Here is a 17,584-nt window from a genome sequence, read left to right as displayed (position 1 = left end):
TTATGGTTTTATGATTTTTCTCAGAGCACCTAAAACTTCCTTGTTTCTTAAGCTGTAAATGAAGGGGTTTAGCAGAGGAATCACAATGGTGTAAAACAGAGAATACATTTTATTCTTATATTTACTTGGTCCAGACCCAGGGCTCACGTACATGAAGAAGAGAGTTCCATAGAACAAAGAGACAGAGAGCAGGTGGGCACTGCAGGTGGAGAAGGCTTTTCTTCTGCTCTTCTGAGACTTTGTTTTCAGGATGGAAAAGAGGACATGGGCATAGGAGACTGCAATACTCATGAAGGTAATGGCTTGTATCACGGCAGCAAAAATGAAGACCACGAATGCATTAATAGATGGGTCAGTGCAAGAAATTGTATAGAGAGGCAGGATCTCACAATAAAAGTGATCTATTACATTGGACTTGCAAAAGGTTAATCTAAATAATAGTCCTACATGAACAAGTGGATGCAGAAAACCGATTATATATGAACCACTTATCAGGCAAGTGCACACTCTGTTGGACATCACCACAAGATAGAGCAGAGGGTTGCATATGGCTACATAGCGGTCGTAGGCCATGGCTACCAGGAGGAAGCATTCTGTGGTTGCACTGGATCCAAAAACATAATATTGGGCCATGCATTCAAAGAGGGAAATCATTTTACCATTGTCTAAGATGTTGACAAGCATCCTGGGAGTCACTGAGGATGAAGTGCAGGCATCAGCAAAGGCTAAACTTCCAAGGAAATAGTACATGGGAGTGTGAAGATGGGAATCCTTCCAGATGAGTAAGATTAAGCCAAGGTTGCCCACCATGGTGGTGACATAGATGAGGAAGAACACCAGGAACAGGGGGACTTGCAGCTCTGGAAGATCTGTTATTCCTCTGAGAACAAACTCAGTCACCAATGTCCTGTTCAACTCCATAACATCACCTCAGGCTTCTCACTGAGAGGAGATTTAGATGAAGGAAATATTACCAAGTTTCAAGCAAGGTACAATTGATGTCAATATCACATCTTTTCTCTCACGTGCTCATTAATCAAACCTTATTGGCAAACAGCATGCAGGAGGAGCTACTCTTGGCAATTCAGCCTCTTGGGAAACTGCCCAACATTGGGCAATTTCAATAGGAAGATGAAATTTCATAAAAATATTGTTTAGATGAATTAATAACTTTACATAATTCTTGATTTGTTTTAAATACTTTTAGCAAGTGAGGGCAACTGATAAAATGTTTAAGGAGATGGTTTAAGTTACAACAAAGTTAGAGTTAAGACTAGCATGTGTCCGCTTACTTGTGGTGAGGACTGTATGAGTTCGAAAAGGGAAACTGTAAGCTTTCATGCATAACAACACATAAGTGAACTTGGAAGAGAAAATAGGCTAGTGACAAGTTAATGATCCAAGAAAACATTCATTCCAGGATGGGTCTGAGTTTCTGAATCTTGTGATCTAGGGATGCGGCCATAAGATGTGCACCATGAAAAAAAATAGGATAGTAAGTAAAGTGTAATTGATTCTATTATGAATATAAGATTAGAACAAAGATAATTAGCCAGACCTTGAAAATAGGATGTAAGACAGATGCTGATCTGTTTCTTGGTAGATACAAATTGTTTTCAGCTATGCATATGAAAAAACAACTTGCTACTATAGACTGACTTGCTTAAGCTTTGTTAATCAACGACAAACAAAGGTTATTGATTTGGGGTTATGATTAACTTGTAGAGAGAAAGATACATGGTAAATGTTTAATTAGGTATGAGTTTCAAGAGAAAAATTACATAATCAATTATCCTGTTGTGATTTACCTTTGGGTAATGATTTTAATATGTTTGAAGGATATGTTTTTGCAGTGATTAGTTTTAGAGAGTATGCAACTGATGTCTACATATTTTCTTTTTTCTTATATATGTAATCCCTTTCTCATATAATGAACTATGTCTTAGATGTATAAAGAGGCTAAAAGAAAAAAATAAAATGTATTGGAGGCAGCTCATTGGAATTTGTTCCATCCACAGAATGTGTATGTGTGTATACATATCTTATATATAAAATTGGTTGGAGCTTTGCTCTGTCCACCCAATGTGTGAATGTGTATGTATGTAGGTATTTACATATTTATGTATGTATGTATTTATGTATATGGGTAAAGTTGTTGAAACTTGTCTTGCTTCATCCACTCAGTGTGTGTGTGTGTGTGTGTGTGTGAGTATGAGTGTGTGTGAGTGTGTGTGTGTGAGAGAGAGAGAGAGAGAGCGAGAGAGAGAGAGAGAGAGAGAGAGAGAGAGAGAGAGAGAGAGAGAAGAGAGAGAGAGAGAGATTTTTTCCCATTTTTTTGTTTCTCCAGTTGCTGACTGCCATCATCAGCATTCACTACCAGTTACTATCCCCGTAGTACTGTTCCCCGGTCACCAACTCTATGCCTCACCTCAGTGTACTCTGTGGTGTTGACTCTTGATTTTCAACAACGTATGAGTATGGGAGATTTCTGTTTTCACAAATGTCTGACATACAAAGATTTTAAAAATGATTTTGAGATAGAGGGAATTTTAATGATATGGTTTCATGAGAGATATTAAGAGATACCTTAAAGATATCAATAAGGTCTTACAATATAGTCATAGACACTCTCCATTTTATTAATAAGTATAATGTTTTATATACAATTAAGAATCTAAATTATTTAATGCATTATATAACAAGTCACTGTAAACAATACTGATAAAAGTCCAAGATAAAAGTCCAAAAATGCATAATCAATCTCTAAACCACTTATTTTCTTTATATTGAACAGCAAAAACAGACAGAACTTTAGATTTTAAAGACAAACAAAATGATAATTTAAAAAAATAGTAAATCAAACTCTTATGTCAAATAAATATTTTTAATTTTCCCAATAAAATTATTCTGAGCAGGCATTAGTTCCTTTAGGAAACTATTTATTTGCTATCTTCTGTATTATGACATTGTCATTGTTAGCTCATGGCATGGTAGTGATAACTGAGATGACATAACTAATAGACTAGGTGTTTTAAGAGGAAAAATACATGCTCACAACTATACTGGCAATTTTTTGTATGTTAAAGATTAATATAAGAGTTGTCATTGTACTTACCAGTTCAGAAAAGTATCCAGCTGACAATATCTTTTAGTAGACTGACTACATATGCATCTAAAGAGATTGTAGCAATTCTCCAGTTGCTCCTCTAATAGTTATTACAATATTATTATCAAAGTCAGAATATAACACTGCAAAAATTCCACAATCTGCAACAAATAAGCTCATGCAAATAAGAAATGCTGAGTGGGCAAACATCTCCCACAGGGAAGAGCATGTCCATTAGTTATTCAACACTAAATGGTCAGTCCTGGAAACATATACATACAAGTAACAGTATGTAGACTGAGGAGGTTGTTCTTATGTAACTAGGAATATGTGCGTTTGTGTGTGTGTGTGTGTGTGTGTGTGTATACATATATGTGCATAACAACAATTAAAAGAAAAAGCTAAGGATTTGAAAGAATACAGAGCAGGGATTATATTATATGGGAAGTGTTGGAGAGCAAGGGGGAAATTATCTAATTACTTAATTATTATATATCATATATAAATACAAATCAAAATAAAATTATAATAAAAAAGAAATAGCTGCAGAAGGAAGAATTCCTAGTGTTATCATTATCTGGATTCCATTTAAGTGTTCAAATAGTCAATTTTTTTTACATAGAAAATTATATGTGAACACAATGAAGCAAACTAATTATGGAATGTCAATGACAAAGATAAGCAAAGCCGAATGAACATTCACAAAATATTTGAAAGTTTCACAAAGTAGAAGATAAAAGAAAAAGTATAGATTCTGTTGAAACTTATATTGAGGAAGGGGAACCCAAGTTGGCATCAGATTACACATGATTATGGACATAAAATACACTTCAGAAATTCAAATTTTTGTGTTGATGATCTATAATAGAAAGAACAGTCCTAAGTTTCTAATTCTTCATGAGAACATGGACAATCCTTGGATTCACAGGCCCCGGGTTCTTATGAAAAGAGCAGCTGTCTGAGTCTCCTCCCCACTTATAATTTGGCTTCTATATCATATTGACCAGTTCTTTATCAACTTAGTGAAATATTCTACGCTATATTCTGTGACTATCAGAAACAGATTTTTTCAATGAATAAATCTCCCACTCTCAAACATACAATGTAGAGAACTGAAAGGCAAGTTATTGAGAATTAAAGGTTAAAAAAGTAATCCTGAGGCAGTAAAAACTTTTGGTACACCAAAGTATTTTTCTGAAATAAAGAAGTTATTCTAGAGAAATTATTCTTTTTTATTTTTGTTGAGAATATGCAAAACAACTTTGGAGTTTGTACGGGTATGGTAGCATATTAACTAAACAGAGAAGTCAGTGGCAAGTCTAATAATTATTCAATATCCTACACCAAATCTCAAAAGATATTTGAAAATTCATCCTCACTTAATATCTTCCAAAAATTCAGCAATGAAACTAACTCTTTAGATAGTGATTTCATACCTCCTACATATTTTCAGTAACACTATACAAACAAACCATGAACCAGGTAAGGGCAGAACTGACTGACCAAACGTGCCACAAACTTCTGAGATTCTCAGCCATTGGAAAAGCTCTTTCTGAAGATTTGTAATATTAGTGTCAGAATACATTTACTTTATAAATTATTCATCACATTGGCCCAACATATCAGAATATATATATATATATATATAATTTATATAAAAAATATATATATAAAATTTCAACTTTCTCCAATTAATGAACCTTGTTTTAAATTTTAATTTTTTTCTGCAAAGTGTTGAACTCACCAAGAAATACCCTCAGCAATCTATAATCCTCCGTTGTTTTTATTGATTTCAATAGCAGCATAACTGAAAGACTAATCTCAAATTTCTGATCTACAAATATCTGTGTGTGTATTCATGAAGATTAAGAGGTTCAGATAAGACGTTTCAGGGTATTTCTCCAATCACTACTGCTTTCCAATTTGTAGATAAATCCTCTTAACAGATATATTCCTTGTATATTGGCACTTTTATGAAATAAATTCTTAGTACTAAAACAGTTTTCTTAAAAAATATAATTACATCCAAATAAAATACTGTAATTCCTAATTTACTTACCTAATTCCTATAAGGGGATTATGGATGTAGTGAGATGTAAATCATCATTAAGAACTCTTAAGCTGAAGAAGAAAGTTAGCATAGATCATTGTTCTCTTCATGGTAGCTTTTCTTAAGAGAAGTTTGGATTGAAAGATTCTTTTTCACATCTTAAATGCTACCTGTAATATTAATAGTGAAATTTCCTCAATGCCACTAAAAGAATCCCAGGAGAAGAGCCAGTCTCCAGATAGTATGCAAAAGGTAAGACGTCACTGCTAGAGAACCTATTATAACATTTGTTTCCACATGCTTTATTTCTTTTGAAAACAAAAGAATTACAAATGAATAATAATAAAATGTGTATTCCATTGAGATTATTTTGATGTTTTAGATGTAACTGACTTTCCAGGTAAATATAGCTTAGGATAAAACAACTGATAAGTTCTGGAGGGAATGTGGAGCAAAAGGAACCCTCATTCACTATTAATAAGTTGAAACCTAATTCAACCTGTGTATGTTGAATACATGTAGAGTTTAAACAAACATTTTATGTCTGGACATTTAATGATCCACCCATGAGCCAAATACTATTCAATCAAATTCTCAACACCAGGCAGGAGAAGGAGAACTTCATTTGAGTTGTTGGTCACAGTTTCCTAAACAGTTTCCAAAAAATACAGGCTATTGCTGTTGCCTTTTATTTGCACCCAAGAAATACAATGTAAGTCCCTGTCATTGAAGACCTCATGTCTGAGTCAGAATTGACCTGAAAGCCTCCTCCCTGAGAATAGGAATACATGATTCCAGATGGCACCAAGTAACTTTCAAAAGGAGGGAAGCAATCAATAATCCTACCTAAGAATGATGCCTACAAACCACACAGTCACTAGCATGGTACATTAACTGTAAGGATGCCATAGTAGGATGAATACCTTGGCAGTACCCAACATTTTCTAATTGGATTTAAGGCATGTTCAACATGCTACAAACGTGATACTGTAAAACTAGCTACGTAAACAGAGCTAGTGAATTCATGGTTCTTGAGGAAGAACATACAGGTACCACTTTATTACACCAGCATAATACCTAACTAAGCTTTAAATATTTGCCAGCATACTTACAGGTAAGTGTAGTCTTCAACCCTCATGAACTTCATTTTACAAAAGACAGAGACTACTAAAGAAAGCCACCATCAATCAAAATGCAGCTGCGACAACCAGCCAATAGAAAATACAGCCAGACCTAAAGCTTGGAAAACTTTGTAGAAGAGGGGGTCAAGAAGTGTAAGCACCAGAGTATCAGGGAGCATGCTGTGAGAATATGTCTCCTAGTAACATAAGAAGCTACACCCAGAAAGTCTCTGCAACATGTCTGACTAACAAGAGCCAAGCAAGGACAACAAGAGGCATTCCAAAGTGGATGTACGAAAGCCCGTGAGGCCTCAAACCTACACAAAGAATTACAGGAAATAACAAATGCTAAGCATGGATGAAATAATATTTCCCACTAATATCTATTAATGAAAACAGAGGGCATGGATCTGAGTGAGATCAAGGAAGGGATTATAAGAGGTTTCAGAGGGAGAAAGGGGAAGAAATGATAAGATTATATTGTAATTTCAAAAATAAAAAAAAAGAGAATGAAGAAGAAATAGAATCAGATGGTGAAAAAATAGTACTTTAAATATGTAGTATGAGTATTTTTAAAAGTTTAGTACAATTTTACAACATATTCATAGTTTTCCATGACATATTTACCTTTCCAGGTAGAAAATGAACTAAAAGAGTTAATAGATAACACATATAGTGAAACTAGCAAAAGTAATGAGTCAAATGGATTTAACAGATATCTATAGAACATTTCATCCTAAAATAAAAGAATATACCTTCTTCTCAGCACCTCATTTTACCCTCTCCAAAATTGACCATAGAATGTGTCACAAAGGAGGACTCAACAGGTACAGGAAGATTGAAATAATCCCATGCATTGTATCAGACTACCATGGACTAAGGTTGGTTTTCAGTAACAACAAAAACGACAGAAAGTCCACATACACATGGAAGTTGAACAACACTCTACTCAATGATAACTTAGTCAAGGAAGAAATAAAGAAAGAAATTAAAGACTTCTTAGAATTTAATGAAATGAAAGCACAACATACCCCAATTTATGGGACACAGTGAAAGCAGTGCTAAGATGAAAACTCATATCTCTGAGTGCCTGTAAAAAGAAATAGGAGATGGGGAACTGGGGATAGTTACTAGAAAGTCCCAGATGCCAGGGACCCAAGAGGTTCCCAGGACCCAACATGGAGGACATTAGCTGAAATGCCCAACAAAGGGGAGATAGAACCTGTAGAGACATATCCAGTAGACAGGTATGTCAAGGGTTGAAGGATGAGGTCACCCACCCAGCTCAAAAATATTAATCCAGAATTCTTTCTGTCAAAGGAAATGCAAGGACAAAGAGTGTAGCAGACAGTGAAGGAAAGGCCATCCATAGACTGCCTCACCAAGGGATCCATTCCATCTGCAGATACCAAACCCAGATACTATTGCTTACTGACAGTAGCCTGGTCCCCTTAGAGGCTTTGCCAGAGTCTGACCCATAGAGATGCTGATGTCCACAGCCAAACCAGATTAAGCATGTGAGTGGGGACCACAATGGAATGATTGAGGAGCTGAAGAGGTTTGCAACTCCATAGGAAGAGCTAAATTACCAACCAACCAGACACCCCAGTGCGCCCAGAGACTAAACCACCAGCCAAAGAGTACACATGGAGGGACCCATGGCTCCAGCTGGATGTGTAACAGAGGATTTGCCTTATGGGCATCACTAGAAGGGGAGCTCTTTGGTCTGTGGAGGCTCGATGACCCCAGGATAAGGCAATGCTTGGGCACTGAGGGAGTTTGTGGGCGGGTGGGGAGGCACACTCATAGAGGCAGAGGGAGGGGGCAGGAGATAGGAGGTTTGTGGAGGGGAAACTGGGAAGGGGGATAATATTTGAAATGTAAATAAATAAAATAACCACTAAAATATGACAAAAAAGAAAGCTCATGGCCATGAACTCCAAAAACAAACAAACAAACAAACAAACAAATAAATATTTGTGGAAAAAAAGCTTGTAAAATGTCTGAAGTCATCTGCTTCTGAGGAATGTTTCTCTAGATTAACTTGAGTTTTAAGTGAACTGTGTGTTTACATGCACATGATGTAGAAAGTGTATTCTTAGCTTACAGATAAAGGCTAGTCATTGGATACCTAGGAACAAGGTACATGTTCTTGTCCAGTGGAGGGTCTCTGATGGTTTAGTTACCTGATGGAGAAGGCATGTAGAATAGTAAGTGCACCAATGCTTTACAATATGGGTCTGTTTTAGGTTTCTAAGAACTATATGAACATAAAGCTTTACTAATAAGTGTTTTACTTCATCAATTGTATGTAGAGTCAGTTACATATTACCAGAGCTGTAATATGAGAAAGAGGCATCATGTTAGACAATACTACACCTTTGATTTAGACTAAATATGCCAATTTCAAATTTAGAACGCTGTTGATGAATTTGGCTTTTCCTCAAATGGTAGAAAAAAGTAACAATAACAAATACATTAAATGATGACACCCTGTTAATTTGTGAAATCATTTTGTTGTTTGGTTTCACTCAGATTCCCCAGAAGGAAAAAATGTCTTAATACCATTTGGAGTATGGTGTATCATCAGAATTCAGCAGGTTAAATATATTATCCATCAAGAAAATGCAGTAGTGTATCTCTCTCTCTCTCTCTCTCTCTCTCTCTCTCTCTCTCTCTCTCTCTCTCTCTCTCCCTCTCTTTCTACCCCTCGATATCAGTTGTGCAAGATGGTAATTGAATAAAAACAATCTGCAGATAATCAAATGGTCCTACTGGAGAGCTCCTTGGAGCTTCTTTGATGATATTTCTGACATTAGGGGTTGGGAAAAAAAATCACACTTTGTCCACGGAGGATCAATCACCCCACAGTATATTTCATTATCTGTATCAGTTTATCTATAAATTGAGGAGTTGAATGCAAGTTTTTCACAAAGGATATTTTAATGTCTTCAAAAGTATTTGCTTTGAACTTGCAGTGATTCTGTCCTTGATCATCTACTTGGAAAAAAAAACAAGAATGTATGTAACTTGACGATGAAGAGAAAACAATCATATTGAGGATGGACCTGACAACTCAACAGAATATTTAATCACACACACATATCTCTGGACCTTCTCATTTGGGTTCATAGGGCAACCAAGGGCAAGGTAAAACTCTGGCACTTGTGCCTTAATTCTATGTGTATCTCTTGTACTATGGGGCAAATTCCTTGATGTGTTTGTAGGCATGTAAACCATGGCTATCTATCCAGATCATTCATCCCCTTTAAAACTGATGAGAGATAAGCTCTTTTAAATCTCCAGTCACCGTGGATTCCAAAACCGGCAAAGCTTCACAAAAAAATTATCTGTGATGGAGAAGCTGGAGTCTAAGGAATCAGAAGTTAATCTCTTGAAAACTAGATTTTCTCTTTGAGCTATAAGGACTTCTTATCATCTTGTATGACCGGAACTATGATAATGATAAATATGCCCACATCTTGAGCAGCATGCCTAACTATTTATATCTCCTGTCCTTTGCTTCAACTTTTTCCTATTTAAATTCAAAGCTCATGTTAGTATTCTAAAGATGAACTTAGGAGTTACTGAGTCTTTAAAAATAGAATTATTGATTAAATTTTCTCTCTTTGGCGATCACTGTTACTTAAGTCTTCAGTGGTGTCTTGAGAATGGTGCTGAGCCTTGCTGGATGATGCTGGCAGAGCAGAAGCTTTGCTCTAAAATCTAGTCACACTGCAAACTTTGGGGTGATTTAGCAAGCTAAATTTATGAGTGCTCATTTATAAGCATGTTTATATACTGAGAATACTATACAAGCATCAGCTCACTTATGTGGGTAATATACCAAAATGTCATGATCTCTTCAGATAGACCAGAGAGGAAAAAGATCTTTATACTACCTACTTGAATATTATGGAATTTGTTAAGTTGGAGTTTATTTAACAGTTTTAGTTCAGCTTACTGGCTTGGAGAACCAAGTTAATACATTCCAAAATTTTTTGTAAGGATGCTAGATTAGATACATAGTAGCTTATGAATGATTATCAAGGTGACTAAAGATATTGAACTGTAATACTCAAACTCTATAATTACAAATTTCACCTTTCTATGTTCATCTCAATTTTTAGGGATTTTTGAATAGTTTTGTTGGAGCCTGAGAATAGAGGCTCCTTTTTCAGTCTTGATGAAGGATGTAGAAAGGAACCAGATCTTGATTTTGCTTGAGAACGTCTGCTGTAGATTTAAAAAAAATTCCTTGGCTATTACTCTCCTCATTGTATTAATTCTAACTTCTCTAATGACTTGCATACTCTCAAGTGCTTATGCCACTCAATATTTAGAAAAATAATTCATCTCAGATTTGCATGATTATTGTCATTAAGGAAGAGATATTGCTGTATAGACCAACAGAATGACTAATTCCTTTTGCCTTTTGCAACAAATTAAGCAAACCAAAACAGTGATAGTTCATTCTACAGTAATGACAAGGTGTATACAAAGACTCTAGTAGAAGGAAGCGAGGGAGGGTCAGCAGATCCTTGTCTAGGATTGTGCTCATAGTTCCTGTTTGCATCTCAGGTACATGTAGGTTTGAGATATGCTAGAGTAGATAGATGGTGTAAGATTAACTAAAGGTGGAACCACTTCTGTCAAATTGTCACCCAGATGAGCTGGAATTTTTTTGAGATGCTGTTATATTAATTCACACATGCTCCTATAAATCCTGATCTACTGTCCAATAAAATCATTTCTTTTTATTAAGTTGGACTGTGATAGCCTAAAATTAGTGCTATATCAATAGATCAATAGATAGTGTTTATCATCAGTATGTCAGTAGATAGTATTTATGTCCATCTGGGCAAACCTAGGCAACTTATATTTTTTTTTTAAAATAAAATTTATAGACTATGTTTGAGATTCATTTTACAAAGTTATGGCATACAGAAAAACAGAAAATATCTTCTATAGAAAAGAATATTAACACAATTAAAATGTCTATCATCTTTCATATGCTTTTTGACAAAGAAAACTAAGAACATACTATTAAAACAAAATCATAATTATTATACAGTTTCATTAGCTTAAGGCTTTATACTTTGCATTCAATCTGTAAGCATGTCTGTTCTACACACTTGCTATCTTATTGCTTTCCCTCACTCTTTTCCAGCTTTTCTCTACCTGATTTTAGGATAAACTTGTATTTTCAATATCTGTGTATCTGCATACTTTTATTCAAAGTTTCTTTTCCATTTCTGTCTTAATTTACATGTCAATCATGTTTATTTACACTGTAGCCACTAGAAGAAATTCTTTCTTTTTAAACAGTAACTAATATTCAGGAGCATATTAAAATGCATTTTCCATGTGTTTATTTCTTGATAATTATTGTTTTTCTTTCTACATATTTGCTGCTGTACTTAGCACTAAAATGCACACCAGAGCACAAATATCATCAAGGTACTAATTCCATATTTGTGGTCTATATACAGTGTTGTTTGTCATATTGAAGTTCTGATTTGTTTTCTCTAAGAACTGTGTAATATTCTCTAAGGATTTTTAATGCTTATATGTAGCCACTCATTCATCAAACCATAGTCATTATTCACAGACTGAGTAGAAGTACTCAGTGTCCTGTATCCTGTGTCTATGATGTATGATGGCATCAATAATGATGACTACTTAATTCTCTATGCCAGAATATCAATCATGAGGAAAGAGTGATAAGGTACAGTAATGCTAAGCTGTCTGGTTGTGTGCTAAGAAGGTAACCCAAAAGGAAGAATTATTAAATTACACCAGTTCAGAGCTTTGTGTGAACAGACAGATCCATTTAGGTATAGAGGAATTTTAATCCAGCAACATGACTCGATCATACCCAGAGAAACAAACAAGCCAGAATGCAGACATGCCCTAGTTTACAGTATGATCTGGCTGTAATAGAGACACACCCTTCACACACACCTTTAATGCATAACAGTGAAGATAATGCTAGCTTGTAGAAGGAACCGGCCATGTTTGAAAGTGACATCTAATTGAGGGGCAGACGAAGTGACAAATCAGAGAAAGATTTGACAGAGTGAGTCAGAGATAGGATACATTCAGCCTCATGAGATCAGACAGAATAGAGAGGCTACATAAGAGTAGCAGAGAGTAAATCAGGCAAGGAGGGCAATTCAATGAGTGCAGTTAGGTTGAATTCAGGCCACACAAGAGTGCAGATGAGTTCAGTTCAGTGCAGTTTGGTGCAATTCAGTTGAATGAAGTTGAGTTCAGTTGAATGAAGTTGAGTTCAGTTGAATTTGTGCAGTTCTGTTCAGTTCATGTAGTCAATTCAGTCAATGCCGTACACTTCATGTGAATCAGAGGCAGGTTTTTGAAGCAGAGCAATTCAGAGAAAAGCCAAAAGAAGTCAATTTGAATCAGCAGCTTAGAGGAATTTTGAACCAGAACAGCTGAGTTGAACCAGCAAGCCAGAAATTCAGAAAGAGCTAGAAGCAGTAAGCTTCGAAGATGTCCGTTACATCTAGCAAAAAAAAGTTACTTTTAGATCTAGGTCATGAAAATGAAGGTTACCAACTAGCTGGATTTTTAAAAATATAAACTGAATTTTGATTATTTTTTTTTTTTGGTTCTTTTTTTCGGAGCTGGGGACCGAACCCAGGGCCTTGCGCTTCCTAGGTAAGCGCTCTACCACTGAGCTAAATCCCCAGCCCCAATTTTGATTATTTTTTAATAAAGTTTTATAAACATAAAAAAGAGCTAGTGTTACTTTCAAAAGTATTATAAGCAATTTTATCTAATTAATTTGCTGTCTTCAGGAGTTTGTCATTGTGTTCACATATCATCTGTGCCATCATGTCCCTTGTTGTGGTAAAAATCATCCCATAAGGATGACTTACTTTGGTATTTCTAGCCAGTCTCAATACATGGGTTCCTAGATCAGGATCTATGTGTTTTAGATAAAGAACAAATAAAATATTGTCTAAATTTTTTATAAATCTTTGTTTTCATGCTTTGGATGTTAGATGTCAATGGAACATTTGCTTCTTGACTTATGGAAATGATTTCACAATTTCCATATCCCAACAGACATCTTCATAATTCAAAGGGAGTATAATATAAATAAAAATATTTTATCAGGTCTGTGAGAACATTTTTTTGAAATCTTATTTTATTTTTAATTAAAATATAATTATATCATCCCCCCTTCTTTTCCTCTCTCCAATCCCTCCCATGACCCTCTTCTCTCTCAAATCATGGACTCGTTTTCTTTTACTGTTGTTGCATGTATATGCATGAAAATAAATATATAAATTCAACCTACTGACTCCTTTTACCATTGCTTGTGTGAACATGATTTTAGGTCTGACCACTTGTTGCTGGATGACCATCCTAGAGTAGAGTCTCCCTCTTTCAGTACTCATTAATCACCAGGACATCTTCATCTAGGGGTGGGGCCTCATGAAATCCATCCATTTTGGCATGTCAACTGCTGTTGCCATCATTCAGGTCTTGTTTATGTTGGGTGTATCTTTCTTGTCATATCAGGAAGACAAAAATACCACCACAGAATTCCTGACCTTCTGGCTATTAAAATCCTTTTATTCTCTTTTGGTGATGTTCCTTTTTGGTGATGTTCTCCAAGCCTTAATTGTAGGGGTTGTGTGGTAGAAAATCAAGTGGGGTTGGGTAGCCCACACATTTTTCTCTGCCTTTTGATCAGTTAAGGGTTCTGTAATAGCCTCCATGTGTGACAAAGAAAAGCTTATTTGATGAGGTAAAGAAGATACACATATCTGTTGACATAACAAAAGGTATTTAGAATGCAGTTAGAGATTATACTGGTTTAGGAAAGTGACAGGAGTTGGTTTTTCTCTAAGATCCACGACCTTAGAAGTGAGAAACACCCTTTCCAGTTGCCATGGCACTCCAAGAGACCCTGAAAACAATATAGGCTATTTATGCTGCCCGTTGCCTCTCAGAGATTAATTAAAAGTACAAACCTATTGTTTCACTTTACCCTTTGGACATAGGACACAAAGGAATTGAAATGAATCTGATTCAAAGTCCCCATCCCTGAGGAGTAGGTTGCTTTTTTGTAGTACTGTGATATGCTTTGAGAATTTCCAAGGTAGGAAAGCAATCAATAGCCCTATTCATCTATAATAACTATGGACCACAACGATGACCAGCATGGAAGGTGTCATGCACTTGGTATCTAAATAAAGAATGGCTACCACTAATTTTGTTTTGAGAGAATAGTTTTTTACCTGGAGCTTTTAGCCGTTTGTACATTTAAGTACTGGCTGAAAACTGGATTTCTTTTTTTGAAAAGAGGTTGGGAGTGCATTTTAAATGAGAAGACAGGATAACAGGTAAAGAAAGAGGTGATGCTATAAAAAAACTATCATCTGCTTAGCACCCATGTTTTTGCTTTTATAAATATATCTTTCCTTTGCACTTAATTGTGGTCAGATTGTTTAGTTTTGAACTGAGAGTAACATATGCCAGTTACATTTTAGGCAATACTGATTTCATGTGCAAAACCCGTTGTCAAGTATGTTTCCTTCTGGCTTTATCCAGTTGAGAAAATAGACATGAAAGAAAGCCAAGTTGGGAAAATGGTTAAGTGGCAAAATTTAAACCCTTCAGGACTCTGAATCCTCAGATGGGGTTGAATTTTCTTCCAATTGGAAACACAGTCGTTTCACCTTATGTAAAAGAAAACTGAGTTTCTTTCAGATCCACTAAGACATTACAGAAGAACTGTGAAGCCATTAATGTTACAGTAAAATGGTATACAGACAAGCTGACAACACCCGTTAACTCTGTTCAGTTAGCTATTGTGTCTATGTCTCAACGTGGTGTCTAGAGTAACTAAGAGTATTAGCTGTTATGTTACAAACAATGAAATTCAAAAGTCCCAAGAGGAAATTTTCTAAGAGGAGTGGTAGTGAAAGGTAGTGGCACATTTTATGAGGACCAATCTTCACTGTGGAAATAGAATTTAGTGGCTCTGTACTAAGCTAGATGGCTAGGAAGTTATATAATTCCAAGCAAGTAATGAATAATTTCTGAGTTAAGCTTTGAGTTTCATAGTGGAGAAGTAAAGAAATCTATGGATATAAAATAATCTTCAATTGATAAAATCTAGAAGAGTTGGTTTCCTAAGAATAATACTGGAGAAAAACCAGGTTTGGGAATGGGGTGGAAAAGGCCACCTCAGGTTGGAACTTGTTAAATATTAAGTCTTTGGAATTTTCACATTAAAGTGAAGTTAATTAGGTAATTAAATTGTGAAAAAGTATGGGAAAATAACAGGAAGGAAACCAAATTCACTCTAAACCCTGTTCGCTGTAACAAGCCCCTACAGAGCATCTGAGGACACAATGAGTATGGCTAATTGGAACTTTGTGTGGATGATTTAATGATTCAGGGCAGTATCCAGTAGAACGAAGCTGACATCGTCCTCTTCGAAATATTCAGGGGAACTGCAACATTATTTATTTAAGGTATGGGCTCATTATAATTGAAAGAAAAACATACTATTCGGTCCCATTTGGGAGATTTTGAGGAAAATCTGCACCCAAATAACACTGCCTCATTCTGTACTTTGCATGGTACTTCCAGAAAATGAGCGAGGTTCCAGTTTTCCAATGTTTTGCAGAAATTAGGTGAGAGTAATCTTCACTCTTAAAACTTTTTTTTTCTGTTTGAGAAAAATAACAAAAAACTCCGAAATAGCCCTTGGCATAGAAATTGACGCTCACTTGCTGATGTCTCAATAATTCACAGTGAAGGGATATAACTGTTAGGAAGCTTGCACTAATTAATAGAAAGGTGAAACCTAGGAGATGAATTTCCCTCCGTGTTTGTTTGTGTGTGTGTGTGTGTGTGTGTGTGTATACACATGTATGTGTATATAATATATGTTACACAATAGAATATATATCATATACACAAATGTGTATATATCTTCCCTACTTGTGTATGTGTATATATTTATACAAATTCACAAGGCTTATTAGTATTTGCTTCAAATGTGTTCTGTATGATCTGAAACTGAGAATACCAACAATTTGAAGATATGAAGAATTTTGAGACTTGGAGGATATTTATTAAATCAGTTGTAATTTTAATCAGCCTTTGATTCTCTTTTGCATAACAGAGTTCATCCATATATTTAAAAATAATAATTACAGTTTGCTTTCATTCTAGCATTTTCAGGGATGACAGAAAAGCTGATGTTCATTCTCTATGCTGCTATTTATTCTGACAGCTGATATTTTAGAAATGCATGAACATAGGTTTTGTACTGTTGTAACTAAAATTTTATTGTCCTTAAGTACTAAGTGTTTAATTATTGAGTACTTAAGTCTTTTGTATTAAGAATTAAGGTATTAAAAAGTAAGTATCAAATTATTTGTGCTTCTCACCTACTGAAAGATAACACACATTCTTGCATTTATTTTTCCTTAAAAGTATTCATCAGAAAACTTGACATTCTTTCAGAAATTGTCTACCAAGCATGAAAAATGTCTCAATTCGTGTTTACATTAAATGTCCTTTCCTAACAGGATTATAAATAAAGAACATAGGAATATGCTTTATTGGAACATTGCTGGACAAAGACAACTTCCATTATTTTGCCAATCTGACTGGTATTCTAGTTTATGAAATTAAAGGTAAGTTTTCAGGCATATCTACTCTTTATGCTCAAGGATTTCACTGCTGAAAATGTCTAAGCCAGTGGGTTCTCAACCCACTGTCACAGACCCTTGGGAGTTGAATAACTTTTTCATAGGGGTTGCCTAAAACCATTGGAAAACACAGATTTACATTATAATTCATAATAGGAGCAAGGCCACAGTTATGAAGAGGCAGTGAAAACATTTTATGGTTGGGTGTCACACAGCATGAGAGACTCTATCGAATGGTTGAAGGATTAGGAAGGTTGAGAGCCACTGTAAAGGAAATATGCTTGTTTTCCTGAGCTCGTTTCTGAACTTATCTGACTTTTAGTTTCAGAATTAAAGAAGAAAACCTCTTAGCTTTACATTGGGATTTTTGGTGTGGAAACACTTCCTATAGCAGGCAGTTGTAGCAAGTAACCATTTGTTTGTTTCTGCCTCTACCCCACACTCTTAACAAGTATAGGCCATCTTTTCAGATGTCTGTATATAACAGATTAATATCTACACACATGCATGCCTATCCTGTTGCTTTATTGTTTGTGATATGACTAAGGTTTGTTTGGATTTTCTCCTTCTGGAATCCTCATTTGAGTTTAGTATTTGTGTATTC

At 35.3% G+C, this 17,584-nt stretch overlaps 1 protein-coding gene across 1 annotated transcript; it reads right to left on the bottom strand.

The window, feature by feature from the left end:
• Nucleotides 1-921, bottom strand: LOC116897953 (olfactory receptor 5AC1-like). Its single transcript, XM_032899352.1, has one exon. It carries the CDS (start codon nt 919-921, stop codon nt 1-3), a length of 921 nt encoding a protein of 306 aa, XP_032755243.1.
• Between the last annotated feature and the right edge of the window lie 16,663 nt (nt 922-17,584).

Source organism: Rattus rattus, chromosome 4, assembly GCF_011064425.1.
Source record: "Rattus rattus isolate New Zealand chromosome 4, Rrattus_CSIRO_v1, whole genome shotgun sequence".
In the NCBI taxonomy this organism is placed as follows: Eukaryota; Metazoa; Chordata; class Mammalia; order Rodentia; family Muridae; genus Rattus; species Rattus rattus.
The sequence above is the reverse complement of the archived record's forward strand: the minus strand, read 5'-3'. Positions and strand labels throughout refer to the sequence as shown.